The sequence below is a fragment of the Takifugu flavidus genome, chromosome 7, assembly GCF_003711565.1.
Source record: "Takifugu flavidus isolate HTHZ2018 chromosome 7, ASM371156v2, whole genome shotgun sequence".
Lineage (NCBI taxonomy): Eukaryota > Metazoa > Chordata > Actinopteri > Tetraodontiformes > Tetraodontidae > Takifugu > Takifugu flavidus.
Window position 1 is genome coordinate 5,138,880 of NC_079526.1, and position 16,354 is coordinate 5,155,233.

General features: G+C 47.1%; 2 protein-coding genes across 5 annotated transcripts in view; both read right to left on the minus strand.

The window, feature by feature from the left end:
* Window positions 1–811: 811 nt before the first annotated feature.
* On the minus strand, window positions 812–7,310 carry fam20b (FAM20B glycosaminoglycan xylosylkinase). Its single transcript, XM_057039110.1, has 9 exons — window positions 7,114–7,310; window positions 4,899–5,215; window positions 4,490–4,737; window positions 4,326–4,412; window positions 4,079–4,188; window positions 2,793–2,964; window positions 2,024–2,215; window positions 1,746–1,805; window positions 812–1,668 (listed from the first exon to the last, which is right to left on the minus strand). Exons 2-9 carry the CDS (start codon window positions 5,025–5,027, stop codon window positions 1,437–1,439), a joined length of 1,230 nt encoding a protein of 409 aa, XP_056895090.1. The 5' UTR covers window positions 5,028–5,215; window positions 7,114–7,310; the 3' UTR covers window positions 812–1,436.
* A 449-nt stretch (window positions 7,311–7,759) lies between these two features.
* The window catches only part of ralgps2 (Ral GEF with PH domain and SH3 binding motif 2), a 46,111-nt gene continuing 37,516 nt past the window's right edge, over window positions 7,760–16,354 (minus strand). For 3 of the 4 annotated variants that reach the window (XM_057039072.1, XM_057039073.1, XM_057039074.1), the window contains exons 10-21: window positions 15,129–15,266; window positions 14,903–14,993; window positions 14,726–14,793; window positions 14,510–14,639; window positions 14,281–14,432; window positions 14,152–14,206; window positions 13,494–13,571; window positions 12,603–12,708; window positions 11,976–12,068; window positions 10,877–10,982; window positions 10,682–10,773; window positions 7,760–10,558 (exon numbers count right to left, since the gene is read on the minus strand). In XM_057039072.1, the coding sequence (XP_056895052.1) occupies window positions 10,529–10,558; window positions 10,682–10,773; window positions 10,877–10,982; window positions 11,976–12,068; window positions 12,603–12,708; window positions 13,494–13,571; window positions 14,152–14,206; window positions 14,281–14,432; window positions 14,510–14,639; window positions 14,726–14,793; window positions 14,903–14,993; window positions 15,129–15,266 (1,139 nt within the window). In that variant the 3' untranslated portion in view covers window positions 7,760–10,528. The remainder of the gene's footprint in view (window positions 10,559–10,681; window positions 10,774–10,876; window positions 10,983–11,975; window positions 12,069–12,602; window positions 12,709–13,493; window positions 13,572–14,151; window positions 14,207–14,280; window positions 14,433–14,509; window positions 14,640–14,725; window positions 14,794–14,902; window positions 14,994–15,128; window positions 15,267–16,354) is intronic. The other variant, XM_057039075.1, reaches the window with a different exon arrangement.

A 16,354-nucleotide genomic window follows, 5' to 3' on the forward strand; every position in this document is an offset into this window, starting at 1 on the left:
GACACTCAACAAAACAGGTGCGCACACAGAGGCAGATGTATGGCAGCAGCTCAAACGCTTGCATGTGGTGAAGGGAACCTACTCTATTGTTTCACCTATATTGCAGGACCTGAGAGTAATAAAACCCAGGCCCCAGAGCGTGTTAGTCCGCTTCCAGGGGTGAGCGGTTTATGGCAAAATTACCATACAATTAGGCTTTATACAGTAAAAGACTTTGTGTGCGCAATGATGACGTGGGGAACTCCATCAGCAAAACTGTCTTTAACAAATTTAACACAGTTACACGTTAGGTGTTGAGACAGTAAAAGGAGTAACAGGAAAAAGTTTGTTGAAGTTGTTTGGGGAAAACAGGTGACTCATTAGGACCCACAAGTCCTTCAGTTCTTCTGTGTCGCATTTTAAAATGTGCAATGTTTGCACACAATGTGGGAGACCAACAATCGCTACTCGCACAATCAGAGCCAAATCAGGTGCTAAGTGTTGTGATGGTGGCTCTACTTTATGGCTGGTTGATCTACAGGTGTTGCGGATCCCAGCAGCCTCAACCACAGGGTGAGTCTGGTTGCCTCATTTCTTTTAAATCTGGTTTAAAACAAAAAATAAAATAAACAGGACAGAGTTGAGTGAATAATTTAGTAAATGTGCGAATAAAGACTTACTAACTTATAAATTATCATAAAGTTTTGTGTTTCCCATAAATTGTAGTTGCACAATAAACAGGAAGTGACTCAAAGCCTCAAAATAAGCTGCAGAAACCTCAAAACACCTGCATAATTTTGAGTGGTTAAAAAAGGCAAAGAAGATGGGACAATTAAATAGACCAGAATTTAATGGTTAAGATGAACCCACAAACCTGAACCCTGAGAGGTTCAAGGCTTTAGCTGTATGTCAGTAGCTCTTCATGTTCACAGCACTCGTACACACACACACACACACACACACACACGCGCGCACACACACCGACCCATATAATCCACAAAATCTATATATTCCTTTGTCTCACAATCTCATCACGACTTCCTTAAATATGTACACAATAATGAATTAGTGCCATTTTATACTCTTCTTAAAATTAATCCCAACACCCTGAACTAAAAGCGGTATTTTTCCTCCAAATGCTCCATTTCACCTCGCTGCTCTGTTACACATTCACTGTAGAACTGAAAGTTGGAGTTGAATGGAGGAATCGGCATGAGGCAGCAGTGTCAGCATCACCAGTAGTATCAGACTGGAGGGTTGGGGGGGTGAGACACGGTTGAGGAGCCACACAGGTGAACGTGAGGCCACTGAGAAACCAGCCGGTCCTCAAGAAACCACTCCAGTTTTATGAGGGATCAAACAAGGTCGTGATGAAAAGGATGAAAAGTAAACAGTTCACGTTCAGCCCCCCTTCAGAACCAGGCTCAGTCACAAGTCCCAGCTGTTTCCATCCTCGTCTAGGGATGGGGGAGGTTCATTCGGTCCTCTATTAACGTGTTGTCGGGCCCGTGCGTCTCCATACACTGCTTGACAGTTGCTGCGACTGCAGACAGACGTCTGTCCAGAGCGGCCAGGTGGGGTTCAGCCAGGACCGGGTGGATGGGGTCAAACGCCATCGCCTGCCTCATGGCTGAGCTCAGAGCTCCGCCTCTCAGAAGGTTTAATCTGTTCCAGGTGGACACGCGGATCCTGGCAGGTGAGGGGGAAAAAAACATGATGTCATAGACAAGAAATGACCACTAACTGGCTGGTATGCCGATACTCACATGCAGCACTGATAGAGCGGAGCGAGGATGCTGCGTTCATCTAGAGCTGCGTTTCCAAAGCTACACACACACACACACACACACACGCACAGGCAGACAAATATGCTTTAACTGTTTTAAGTTGCTTAAAAACAGTCACTTCATGGCAATAGGCTGATTCACGCCATCTCAGCAGCGTTAAATATTGAGGAATTTCAAGGTTCTGGGTTTGGGTGAGCCTCGTTAAAGAATGACCAAGGGCAGCTTGTGGCGTTCGGGAACATCGCCAATGTCCTCACCTCTTGGCATTGTCGAGCAGGATGAGCATGCTGGCGCCGCCGTCATCCTGGAAACTCTCATAGTGATGCCGGTCGGCGTTCCCAATGAGGTAATCGAATACGGCCGTGTCGATGACGTCCAGCAGTCTCGGCCCGGCGTCGTACGGCGGCATTTTCTTCACCGCTTCGCAGTAGCTCTCGTCGTACTCCCACCTGCAGAGGCACAGACATGCTGAAGTCCAAATATTTGATTTTTTTTTGCTTCCAGCAGCCATCAGTGATAACGGCTGAGAGCCAAAAATAGAGACCAGTCAACGGCAGCATATGAGGTGCACCACAGCCCAAATACTGAGATGAGAAACACGAATGTACTGATGACTAACACACTGGACACAATGACTGTTGACATGGACTCGTATATTCTGGTTTTGAGTTGAATCCTAGCTGCGCTCGCCAGTAACACCGTTTACATTTACATGCAAAAGCATTATTCTTGCCTTTTAATTACAGGATGAATACCAGAATGTCGTTTTTCTGATTTAGGCCATGTATTGACACATGCCAACCTGAAAACGGAGCAATGCAAGGTGCTTTTTTTTTTTAAACGTAATTTTGAGCAATAGGAGAGCGACTGGCAGCAGGATCAACTCCAGGTCAAGCTCCAAGACACCAAGACAAGGAGGGTCCATTTTCCTGTTGGTGTTCCCAAGGACTCCCAGAACCTTGACGAGGGCTTGGTCTGGTTAGTGATGTTTATGCACACATGCACTAAAGGTGGACCAGCACGCACCTGGCCAGCTTGCCCTCTCTGTATGTGCGTCCCCAGGGGTGTCTGTGTTTCTGCAGTGGCCAGACGTCAGGGAGCCAAAGGGTTAACGATCCCTCCATCAGCTCCCCCTCTGCACAGGCTGGCTCGCTCTCTCTGCAGTAATAACACTTTCCATAGAAACAGGTGTTATTACCTGTAGAAAGACAGAAGGAAAATCATGAACGCGGCTGTTTTATCGGACATTTACAAACGCGCTTAATATTTACCGATATGTATCTTGAGCTGGCTTTCACCATAAATGTAATTGTAGAAATACAGTCCCTCTAAGACGGACACGGACAAGTATAATCTGAGTTCCACAAGGACACAAACTTTCCAGGTTGTGGTCAAACGACACAGAATTCCTGCCCAGGAGGGGAGATGACCGGGTGGGAACCCTGGGTAGGGAGGGGTCTTTCCACCTACTTCTGGTTTTCACACAATTTACATTTTACGACATATATTTGAAAATTAGCTGGATTGGATAACAAACCATTTCATGCTACTAATGGACGCACATAATGAGTGTCCAGGTTCTCAAATCCACTGACTACAGAGAACGCTGATGGAAAATATTCTAAAACTGTGCCCCAAAACTGAGCCTTACTGGAGCGGCGATACATCAAAAACTGCATCTCAAATATCAAATAATCAATAACCAACAAGTAGTTCCAACACCACCTTCAGTGGAGGAACAGAAGGAAGGAAATAAATCAAGATATTTTCAGAATGGAAACATTGACCAAAAATTTAAATTTGACCAAATATGGGTGGGATGAATAACCCTGACGTATGTGTTGAAATACTAAAGCCGAAAGCTGAGCAATATTCACCCCACAGAAACCTGAGCCTAAAAAAAGTGTTGATACTGCTCCACACTGTGGTCATTCTGATGTTACAGGATGTTTCGACGTTTATACATCAAGAATGGGACTGAGCTGTGGACTGAATGGTTACTCATTCTGACCACAGCAGAGCTTCACAGGTAGATCATTTCACACTTATAATCTAAACCCGAAACCTTAGAGATGAGTTTTTACCTACTCCAAGTAATTAAAACAATCAATCAAGCCTGAGAAGAGAGGTCGTGAAAGGGTAGAAAACCTTGTTACTGCTTCTGGTCAGAACTACTTTGTTCCAGCCTTCAAATTGGACCTTTATCGACAGGTTACGCAGCCACACCTTCCCCAAACAAGACGTGGTGTGGAGTTTCCTGGCCTGACGAGTTTTTTGACAAACAGAGGACAAGAAAGAGAACAGATACTGACCCTGCATCAGGAAAGTGCTCAGCAGCTGCTCTGTGGCCACCGGTTTGATTTCTGTCCGCAGGTTGACGTATCTTCCTACCACCAGGGGCGCCCTCCTGAAGCCCAGGATCCTGCAGGACACAGGACGCCATTAAGGCAATCCAACATCTCTCCGCTCGTTACCAACGCGGTTTCATTACCGACTCAATTTCTGCTGTAGAAACTTAAAATCGATATTAAAAAAAAATGAAAATGCATCTCGACGCACCTGTCCAGGTGGAAAGCTGCCACCTCCGCGTTGTGTCTGTCATAGCCAGCGTACGGCTCGCCCTCCACCACGTAGTCTCGGCCGTACCTGAGGGAGAGAAGACGGAGGGTAATAAACGAGGGGATCGGCCTACAGGGTGACATCCCATCACGTCTGACCCTGACCTCTTGGGTTTGAAGACCACTTTCTGTCCCCCGTCCAGTACCAACAGGGCTTTCAGCTGTGTACCTTTGTAGCCCACGTCTGCCCGCTCTACCCTCGCCGTGCTGAGCGATGTGAGCACGGCCGCCAGCTCTGGCGTCTCCTCGGGGTACACCTCTCTTGGGCCCACCCACTGGCTGGCGATCTCCCACGGAGACTGGAGTGTGTGAGTGAGCCGAGCTCCCCGGGAAAGAGAAAGGCCAGCTTCCATCTAATAAGACCCACGTGCGAGTATATTAATAACCACGACGATCGGCTTTACGTCTGAAAGCACTTTGGGTTATGTAGTCTTCTAAAAACGTTTTAAATGCTCTGGTTTGACATGTTTTCTTTACAAAGCTGAGGACAGGACACAGTCTGGGAAAGACTCACCCTTCGGAACGCCCGGAGGTCCCGCCGACTGGCTGCAGAGCCCTCGCCCCCATCCAGCAGGAAGATCTTGGCGAGGCCGAGCAGGAGCAGCACGGCACACAGCACCACTACGCGCTGTTTCAGCTTCATGTCCACGCCGGCCGGCCGGCCCCTGCCCCCGCCTCACCTCAACTGATATTGTGTGTGTGTCCCCCGCAGCAATTGGCCCCCTCACCCCTGATGCATGGCCCCTCTACCTCCTGGTCTCCTGCCAGGCCTGTGGGTGGCGGTCTTATGAAAGGCGGTTGTGTTTCTCCCGAGCTGCAGCCTGGACTCACCTGCAGGGGAGGGGGGGGGGGACACAGGAGAGGAGGTTGGCGAGGAAGAGAGGAGGGATGAGAGGGGAAAGAGTGAATTGAAAAATGTACTGAAACTGTGGGGGGAGGAAACCGGTCGATCCTCACGCCCCTGGGGGATAAAGATTGACCCAGAAGAGGTGCCCAACATATGCAACTCCATCTGGATCACTCAGGCCGTCTCTGTCAGCAGGTTGGTACAATTCTGAGACCGTTCCTGATGTTTGTAATAAAAACCTTCAAGAACCACGTGACATTCATAGGGAGTACGGCCAATCCCCATCTGATTACTGCCGCCATTGTCAGGTGTGAAGAGTAAACAGCTGAACTGAGAAAACACAAGACCACTGACGTTTCACAGGTTAAAAAAAGAAAGAAAAAGAAACCAATGTCACAAGATCTGGATCATATGGAAACCTAAACCCTGATCTGAAACGCAGCCATTGTCTCGCTTCATTTTACTGGGCTTCTCATATTGCTCGTCTTTATTGGAACTCGAGGGGGTTTACTAGGGGACCGGGGATCCTCCACAGCCGTATCCCGAGTTCCCCGTGAACATCGGCCTGAAACAGAACGTGATTAATGTGCCTGTTTCATTTGCATCCGTGTCGTTTTTCTCACCCAGGAGATTACCTGCAGGGTGAGACATGCTGGACTGAACCAGGAGCTTAGTGCTGACCTACGGAGGAGAGCATCCTCAGCTCCAGCATCATCGCGCGGAACAACAGCTGCTGGCTGCAGAGAGGACAGTAGGGAGCAGCCTGGCCACCACCACAGACATCTAAACCATCGGCTGAAGGACAAGATTCCCAGTTCTGAGGGGACACCACAGGCAGGAGGCAGCAGTGTCCAAGACACAACTGAAGAAGACTTTTCTTTCCTGTGGCTTGTTAATGTTGCTTTTCCCGATAGCCAAGACAGGCCCTTTAGGCTCACTCCCTGCCTCTTACTGTACAGTCTTTATGTACATGGATTATTTGCTTGACTGTTTCCTGTTGGTTTTAACTGGGAACTGGAGAGCACCATTTTGTATCATTTCATGTTAAAGTTTGGCTCCGAATGACAATTTAAAAAAAACAAAAAAAAACAAACTTTAACTGTCTACTTCAGGGACGGACTGTATATGCGTGACGGTTTTATTGTGGTCTCAGAGTCTACAAAGTGAGCTTGGTAGTCCTGGAAGACTGCATGCCATCAGAAGCAAAGCTTGTTCTGGCTGGGCTGAACCTGGCCACACATTCAAAGCGCCCAAACTTCAGATTTGCGTCCTTCCTCCAGGCGATGATGAGCATGCAGCCTGCAGAGCTGCAGCGACGGTCACATTCAGGGGAGGAGAAAGCCAATCTTTGTGGTTGGTGGTGTTTTAGCGTGTCAAACATCTCTGATGACGCCGCCTCAGGTTGAACTTGACGGCCTGCCACATAAACCTACACGTCACCTCAGCAATAAAACAGGGTGCCACGTTACACCGTCCATACACTGGCTGACATAATGACCCGATCTGCGCCAAACCCGTCACAAAACCAACATATCATATTAAGCAGATAGTTCCAAAAAAAAAGCTCTAGTTTTACGCAGATCCAGCCACGCAGGCGCTCGCTTCCCTCTCACAATCGATCTTTCATGTTGCCGTCTGAGGACCAAAGAGACAACACCACCGGCGGTGCAGCGTGCACGGGACACGACCATATAGACGTCCTACGGTGGATTACTCCTACAAAAATCTCCACCCGGCGTAAAATGACTGCAATTATGAAGGGGCAGCAGCGATAGCCGCTGTGCAGACCCCGTACACCTGGCAGCGGGAGTTAGCTACAGCAGCCTGCTAGCTACAGTCCAGCACAGCTGCGTTGTCTGTTGTCGTCACCCAACTCACCTACCTTGTGGACATTTGTCGCGTATTGCGCGCAAAATAGCTTCCAGCTGCGAAAATCTTCCGACATTTAACGTGCACACGCGCCACGGTGGTCTGTCAGTTTCTCGATCCCCCGGTAGAGCACGCTCCTCCGCCCTTATCCTCCAGCTCCTTCCCTGGCCTACAGCCTCCACTTCCCACTCCTGTACCTCGGTCATACCGCCACCAGGGGCGGTAGCGCGGCGATAACGGTGAGAACGGCTCTCAAATGACGCAGCTGAAGAAAAACCCGTTAAAAACGCTTACAGTCCACTTCAAATAAATGAAACGTTCTATAAACACGGTTTTATATAAACGAATGGCTGATTGTGTGGATCCATAAATAACCTGTTTCTCTGCGTCCCATTGGAAGGTTATTTAGCATGAACAATAATTGAGATATTTCGATATTCCAATCACGTGACAGCAGTGACGTAGGCCTTTCTTGCAAGCCACAATTTTGTGTCAAATTCTACATTATTCTTCTTACTGATAGACAAAAAAATACATCACAGTTGCATGTAAAAGTTGTTCCGTCAATCAGTGTTTCCCTCACTGATTGAATCAACTGTCTCCATCTATTCCTCTGTACAAATAAAATAATCAAAGGAACAAAGAATGAGACGAGAAAGTGGAGTAAAAAAGGGTGTTTATTGTTTCTTCACACCTGGCAGCACATCACTCAACATTGAGGTCACAGCGCTCGCCACAGTTGCGACACTGGCAGAGACACACACGCAGAGCCAGGTGGGGTCATATGTCATCCTGTTCTTGTTCCTGGTAAACAGTGAACACACCACAGAGGAGGTACAGAGTCAGGCTCAACTTCTCGAACAAAAACTAAACCCTTCATCTTAAACTTTGTGTGAAACAACGGAATTTAGACAGCAAATAGACTCTGCATTTGTAGATGGTGTGGTCAATTTAAAGGACAAGGGACTTTCCAATCCTAGCCTGAAAGAGATTTTAAATCAGTTGTATTTGATGTTAGACCCTATATTTGTGACTGGCAGTGAAAAGCAAGAAATCCTTTCGTGCCAACAAGCTTCAAACTAACATGTTTCCATTAATTTGACCACACATTTTATAGATAATATCAAAAAAGAAAAAAGAAATCACGTGACAGAGAAACCTCAGCCAGAGAGCTTCATAAGATCTGGGCTTTGTCATTGAAGGAAGGATGGTTGACTACAAATAATTCAAATAATGCTCCAAACTCAATGTTTACACTGACTTCTTCCATTGACATTTAAAAAAGAGATTTCCTGTTTCTCTGCATCACCAACAAAACAGATTCCACTTGTACTGTATGAATATTCAAGATTAAATAAACACCCCTCATTCGTGTCACCTACAGTATTTCAGACCCTCTTTGTCCCTGCACAGCTCTTCACGCTTCACAATCCCTCCACTTCAGAAAAACACCTTCCACTTGTGGCGTTTCTGCAGTTTCCATTCTCATCTACTCGTGTTGCTACGCGCAGCCCCTATGACCAGCCAGTTGGCATTCCTGGCACTAGCTAGTGGCCGTTAACACGGAGGAAGCGGACCCCCCCCCCCCACCCCCCGTGGTGACGGTGGCCTAGGCCGGCTGTGTCTCTGGTTTGAATTATTTTATAAAAATAGAGGGGTATGCACGCACATATAACCGCAGCATTTCATCTGCCTGTACTCACATCCTCATTCACTCCTCCACAGGTTCATTTCATCATCTCTGTTCTGATTTATGCTATGACCTAAAAAAAAGCTGAAATGGGGACTTGGACTGTGGCTGAGAGTCTGTTTTTGTGCACACGTGTGCCTCAGTGAACTGGACATTAGCCTGAAGAAAATGTTGGACTGAATCATATTTATAAGTGTGTGTGAGAGAGAGAGAGAGGGAGAGAGAGACCGTGAGTCCATCCACCTGCTGCTAAGCTGATGATTTCTGACTGAACCATTAAGTTGTGAAGGGGGAAGAAATACTATGTAAACATAAAATGTAAACAGTGATGTTTAAAAAGTATTTGATAGTTATTCCCACCAGTTGTGGCAGCCTGAAACCTTTTGTATCAACAGGAGGGAAACATTGGCACCGAATGACTGAGGTGCTTTTCCAAATTAGATGTAATACAGGCAGGGTTAATTTAAAAAAAAAAAAAAAAATTAAAAAAAAAATTTATGTACATGAAATATTCCAAATACCCCAAAAGAGGAGAAACACAAAAATGCAACATTCAAATGTAACAGACGATACTACATTAATGTGCAATCATCTACTACTTATTAATACTGTGAAATGCACCATCCCTCTCCAGAAACAAAACAAAAAAACCAAAACCCTTAACACAAGACTTAAAACAGGCTCTGAATGGCTCCAGGTAGCATTATAATCTGCTCCAGATCAGAAGCTCTAAGCATCGTGACTGACGAGTACAAGAGGAGATTAAATAATGTGTTGAGATGGAGACGCTCTCTCTCTGACGCCTTCAGGGTTTCAAGTCGAATGTGGGTTTCTGAGAGCAGAAAACACTGGAGAATGTTTTCAAAAGACACCCCCTCCTAAATCCCACCATGTTCTTGTCTGTAGCTTAGGTTCTGGGAATATCGTACCTCTGTAAAACAACAATTTCTGCCATTTAAGCAAGTATCACCGAATACAACTGTGCACGCAGCTTTACTTAAGATCAGAACACTTATCAAGAGCTGTATCATAAAAACAGGACAACTGGAAAAAAACCTCTGCTGGAATTAAGTGTAACAGAGCCCTTATGTTTATAATGATGCATTCAAATGTGTGCGAATGTCTGTATCTATGTGGGAAAGTGAGTTTGTGGCTCATGTAAATGATCCTGTGACTCCAAGTCAACTCAAGTGTATGAACAATATCATATACAGTATATACTACAAACGATGTTTAAAAGTGTGAACCAAGCTAGTAAAAAGTGTTTTTAAACCCTCCAAAGTCCAGTGGATTGGTCCAACGTGAGACTTGCACACTGGATTTGTGTGTCGACTTGAATAAAAAGGTGGGAGTCTGACACGGTAGCATTGGGGTGACATAAAAAAGAAGTAAACAGGAGAAGTTTACTGCCGTTCGCTGATGAACAGTCCGCGAGGGAGGAGCCGCTCGGCTCCGCTCGGCTCCGCTCGAGTGCTCAAGACTGAAGATGCCGAGAGGGGAAATGAGAGCAGTGGTATAGGTCCTTGTTCAGTAGTTAGTTCAACCAAAACAATCACACACACACACACACACACACACAAGCGCGCATACGCACACACTCCGGTTAAGGCAGTGTTGGCAGGGGAGGCTGCAGTGAGGCTGAGTGGTGGGGGGGTCAGGGCTCATGGCAGTGAAAGATTCCAGAGTCAACACTCCTCTTCATCCCTCTCCTCTGCTCAGTCACACCTCTCAGCGTTGCTCACTCGAATGACATCAAGTTGGCCGGCACCTGGATACAACGTCACTGTGATGAAACAACCCACAATGTGTGTGTGTGTGTGTGTGTGTGTGTGTGTGTGTGTGTGTGTGTGTGTGCGCGCACAGAGGTACAGGTGTTGATGCAGCTCCATACCTGCTGTCTATTGCTCTGACAGGCAGCACTCAGATGTTTAAACCACAGCAAAGCGTTCATCCTGTTCCCTGCCTGGTACTTGTAGGTGTTACCTGGGCAACGGAAGCCAAACAATGTGAGGCAACACGTCTTTCAGTCCTGTCTGCATTCCAAAAACAAAGTGTGTGTGTGTGTGTGTGTGTGTGTGTTTCTCACCCCGTTCCGAGTCTGTCAGCAAGAAGACGTCTGGATGCTCGGGATCGTCGGCCATCATGGCCATTAAACCCACCACAGACCCGCTTTTAGTGGATGTGGATTTGAACTAGATGGCGTAAAGAGAGGGGGGGGGGTGGTTGGAGGGGGAGGTGTTATGTGTCTGATGTCTCTGTTGTGTTTTGGGCTCAACCTTCACAACAAACAGCTCTGATATCCCCCCCTCCCCAGTCTGCATGTGCGCTCCACAAGGTTCTCATTACCCCGTGAGTGACATACAAGACTGCAGTGATCTCACTGGACTCATTATCCAATGAGTGCTACCATCTGTCTGTCCCCCAACATCCCAACCGCCCCCCCCCCCCCATGTATATAAATGCAGACACACACACAATCACTGCATCTCAAATCTCTCTCATGAGCAGGCATACTTTTACCAAATGTTCCCAGGAAACGCACGGCCTGCGTCAGGCTCCATCTGGACATTTAAACACACAGTGGTCCGGACAACGAGGCTGTCTCCGTCCGTAACGACCACGACGGATTTAATATAAAAGACTCAAACTGAGAAATGGCAGAATTTCAGCTTAAATCTGAGAGGCCAAATCAAAATCGGACCTAAATGTCTATCAAACTTCCATTTCAAACGGGGCATGCAGGGTTTGTTGTTGTCCCTGTTCAGTTTGAGATTGGCTCAATCTTCCGACAGTATCGATCTGTCTGGACCAGAACTCGTCCTGCTGCTTCCCTCAGCAGTCACATGGTGGATGAACACCAGCACTCTGGGTTTCATAAGCATCCCCTGAAACTGCTGCAACCACGTTTCACCCACGATGCGCTTTCATTAGGATGCTTCTATTCTCCACACTTTTCTCTTCTCATCAACCTGATTCAAGTTTATCTCGAGTTCATCTGTCCAAAGGAGCCGATTCCACAACTTTTAAGTCTTAAGATCTTTTCATACACGTCAGCTCAATTATCTGCTGTCGCGCTCGTCCACATAAACACTTTTAAAACCTCTTTAGAACTTTAAAAAGTTCCATGGACTCCTGCCAGGACGGGTACCGTGGATGTGATCTGTCTGATTGCTCGTGTGACCTACATGCTTTCTCTCGGTGGCCTTCAGAGACTTGGCAGGGTAGTAGTAGAGCTGGTCCCCACAGAGAGCCACCCAGTATTTGGTCCATGCCGCCACCTGCGGAAATTCAACCGTCAAATTCGCCTGAATGCTCGCTCGTCTATCAGCTTCTATTAATCCTCGATTCGGGGATGATTCGTTTATGATGAGAAAAGCAGGAGCGGACGTGACTGAAGAAGAGTGACGGCACGGTTTGAAATGTAAACATTCTCCCTTGGCAGAGATTCTTCTATAGATTAAAAATGTTGGAGGCCAGAGTCAATAAAGACAGATATCAGCAAGAAAATGTCTGAGAGGGAAAAAAAGGAGGTGAAGTGAAGCCACTGAATATTACTCCTGGTGTGGAGAGATTTCCTCTGACTACAAAGCCATCAATCTCTCTACGTGTTTATAGATACGTATAAATTAGACAGATACAAAACACATGAGAGCATAATAAGATCCAGATTTGTTTCCAGACAAAAGGAAAAGGAATTATCTGTCCACAAAATGAACGTACAGGAAGCAAAAAGGGGCAGTGAGGGGCTGTCATGCATTACGTAGTGTGGACATTTACAGCACCTCTGTGAGTGAATGTGTGTGTGTTCTCACCGTTGGTTTCTTGCCCTCCTTCAGCACAGTCTTTCTCTTTAGGACACCCTGCACCGTCACCGCTCCTGGATACAGGTGAACGGCCAGCTCCTCCGACTCTGCTGAGCTGCAACAGGACAAACGTCACAAACTTTACACCGAGTCAGAAAACACACCCAGGAAGGACGACAAGGTCCGCCTCAGATCACCGGTGAATTAGTAGAGTGAAGCAAAAAGACAGACACAATTTGCAGTTCCAGATTTACTCCGGTTTATAATGCTGACGCTCAAATCTGTTCAGATGGTTGAGGTGGGGGTGCAGATTATGTCTGTCTGAGAGTTCAAAGCAAGAAGACCAGCAGAGGAGCCCAGTGCTGTCTGGTGGAAAGGACTGTAGACAGAACCATCCCTGACCGCAAGGAAGGCCACTCCGCTTTGAGGAAGGGGGACGGAGCCGTTCCTTTGCAGTCGCACATGGGGTGAAAAAGGCTGAGGAAAACGCCTAAAGCTTCATGTATCGCGGGCGGTGGTCCAGGTTGACTATGAGCTGTGTGTGTGTGTGTGTGTGTGGGTGGGTGTGTGTGTGCAAGAGAGAGAGAGAGAGAGCGAGAGAGAGAGAGAGCGAGAGCGAGAGAGAGAGAGAGAGAGAGAGAAGCAGACATGCAAGAAATTACTCATTTAAAACTTTAAACACAAGAAGAAGAAGAACGCTGCCCCAATGATGATACTTTGCTAATCCCTTTTTTTTTGGAATCACACACATACACACACACACACACACACACACACACACACACACACACACGCACAGGCCCGCAGCAGTAAGAACAGCCCCTTGCAGAAACAACAGAGGTGTGAAGTGAGGATCAGAGAGGGTTTTTGCGTGTGGTCAGGCTGGTTTCCAGTCTGTACCTGCTGGGCCTCAGGACTCCTCTGTATGGGATGCGGGCCACTCGGGTCACTGGGCCCAAAGAGTGATAGAAGCGAGTCCTGTTCAGAATAGGATAAGACAGGATGGGGGCACGGGACACTGTTACTGGGTTTTTTTTCCTCTTGTTTAATCATCACTCCCTGAAAACTGCATGGATTAAGGGAAGATGGAGCAGCAGCCATTCAGTTAGGAGAGCTTCTGATTTTCAATTACAGGGTCGTTCAATAGTGTGAAGCTAGAAGTGGTGTTGGGAAGCGTCTAGAGCTGTGACTATTTAGGTTTGAACTACTGAAAGTAAACATCTGTTGGTGCAGAGGTTGACTGACAGCTGCTGGGGATTGAGATGTTATGCACTGGAATTGGGCTCAGGCTGCGGGGAGGAGCAGAAGCATCTGAAAGCAGCGATGAAAATATGAGGCATGACGGGACCTGGCTGTGAAGCTAGAAGCAAAGACCGGCCATTGCGTTCGTGCGCGAGCCTTAATGGCAGATCGTTTCAGAAAAGGCCATCTTGAGGCCAGAGCGTTTCAGATTACACAATCACATCTGCTGCGGGGGGGGGGGGGGGTAGGTCAAATCATGAGCTTGCATGTCGTTTTGATGGGAACTGGAACACGACCACAAACATCTACGCCTTACCTCTCAAAAGCCGGCCAAGACACCTCTTCACTGATCTCAGAGCCATCGCTGCTCCCTGTGACGGAAAGAAAAATGAGACAAACTGCTTCACAATAAAACGAATGCTCTATACGTGCGTGTGCGCGTTACCAAGTGAAATGCCGCTAGACAGAGTGGAGCTCTCTGCTTGACATCGGCTGGGACTGTGGCTCTCCATCACACTGTCATCCAGCAGGTGTCGAGAACCAGCGTTGGGGAACGTCGCGCTTTTGAACTCCACCGTGTTCATCTTATGAATGAAACTAGCAAGACACAGAAAGGTTTTTGACCACATGATGGGTGCTATTTAAAGCCACCCCTAAAGCCACAAAATACTGACTTGTAGCCCAGGCTGTGGCACTTCCTGTGTCCGTAGGGCAGCAGGTTCCTAGGTGACGGCGGCGTGGCGGGTACTTCGGACGATATTGTACATTTACGGCCGCAGAGAGGAGAGGCTGATGCCTCCTGACCTTTAAGTGAGAGTCGGGGTGGGGGGAATATTTATAACCAAGGTAAAAATTTAAAAAAGTCCAAAATTGAAAAGAACTCAGCTTACCTGCAAGATCTTCTTTGGAAGCATTTGCTCGGGGGGTGCTGGTGCCTGGCTCAATCTTCTGTGACAATCTAAATCAAAACAACACTGACGTCATCTTCAAAGCAATGTCACTGTCCAGATGAAAGTGATACGGGCGACATAAATTAGCAATAACCGCTTCCGCCATTAAACCCTCACTTGTAGTTATCGTCCTCCACGAATTTCTGCAGCTCCTCAATGTATCTGACAGAGTTTAGATACTTCTGTACATGAGGCAACACTGGTACATCTGAAAGAAAGAGAGAACGAGTCGAGGCGATTTCGCAATAATAGCGATCCATCAGTAGCTGCCTGAATAATAAAAATCATATAAATATCATATTGTGCCTTCCAACCATCGACTGGATCTACTGTGTGTGCTCACCATAGGTGCAGGATCTCTGCAGGTCTGAGATGATTCTGAGAATGTTATTCATCAGGTTCGACCTCTGTTCGTTCTCCAGTATGCTGCCTGTGGAGGGGTAGGCCGAGTCTATGTACGTCAGGTCGGATAGGTACATCCCTGAAATGAAGCGAAAGGTGGAGAGAAATTAAATGTCTTGTGCCCTCACCTCCCCCAGCGTTAATGAACCGTGCGAGTCAGACAAGGACGCCATCATACAGCCCACCACCAAGCTTATATGGATGCTTCTCACTAAACTAGATTTCTCTATACACAACAAACACATAGACACTAAGAAAGATGGATACCTTCAATAAAGCCAAATTTCCATGAGCCTTCGTCCAAGTGCTGTGCAGCTGTGGACCTTTTGTTGCAAAAATTAGCTGGAAATCACAGACTGTTTGTCTGGTTTAGCCAGAAATGAAAACCATACACAAACTTTTCTGACTGAATAAACCTTTCTCAGGTTCCAAACCATGGGTTAGGGTTAGGGTTGCGCTCCCAATGGACCTGCAAGTGCCCCGAGTGGATGACTGATCTTCTCTCCAATGTTTACAACTTGAGCCCAGCTCCCTTGTCTTATTATGGGAGACTTAGAGAGCAACCGAGGACCGTAACCTCTCATTACATACTGTAAATATTATGTGAAAAGGAGTGCAGCAGCTTCCAAAGATTCTGGAATTGGAGATTAGTGAGCTTGAGGACTGATGAGGTTCATTTCAATTCAGTCTCTGCTTTGCTGCTTTATGTTTCTTTCACACGGCACTGATGAAATTGAACGCAGATGCAAAAAAAAAAAACCAACAAAGGTTATGTTATCAACGTAATACCGGCGGCTCCTTTGGGACTGTGTCGAGTTTCACAGTTGCGTCCACTCAGGCCGCAGAACGCGACCATTTACGACACTAATTCCAAACGCAACAGCAGAACAGCAAGCCAAGATCCTGCAGATAAAAAGGCCAAAACCTCCTCTACAGCACACACACAGACATCACCTCATCTGATTAGAATCAAAGGGAGATGCTGAGAGCAGGAGGATCCCTTTATGAGCGCCGGAGGTGCAGCTGTGAGAGGGGGGAGAGAGGGATTCTCCAGACTTAGTCACTGAGGAAGCTTGTCAGGGATAACAGTAGTGAATCCACCTTGCCAGGAACAACCGTGGACAGAAGGGTCCTCAAAGGACCTGTAGGTAGGAGACATGCATGCTT

Excerpts from the sequence above, each read along its gene's own strand:
- fam20b (XM_057039110.1), bottom strand. The coding sequence starts at position 5,027 with ATGAAGCTGAAACAGCGCGTAGTGGTGCTGTGTGCCGTGCTGCTCCTG. Across the intron at positions 4,738-4,898 it reads ACCTCCGGGCGTTCCGAAGG|ATGGAAGCTGGCCTTTCTCT; the intron begins GTGAGTCTTTCC and ends GGGTCTTATTAG. Across the intron at positions 4,189-4,325 it reads GCAGCTTTCCACCTGGACAG|GATCCTGGGCTTCAGGAGGG; the intron begins GTGCGTCGAGAT and ends TGTGTCCTGCAG.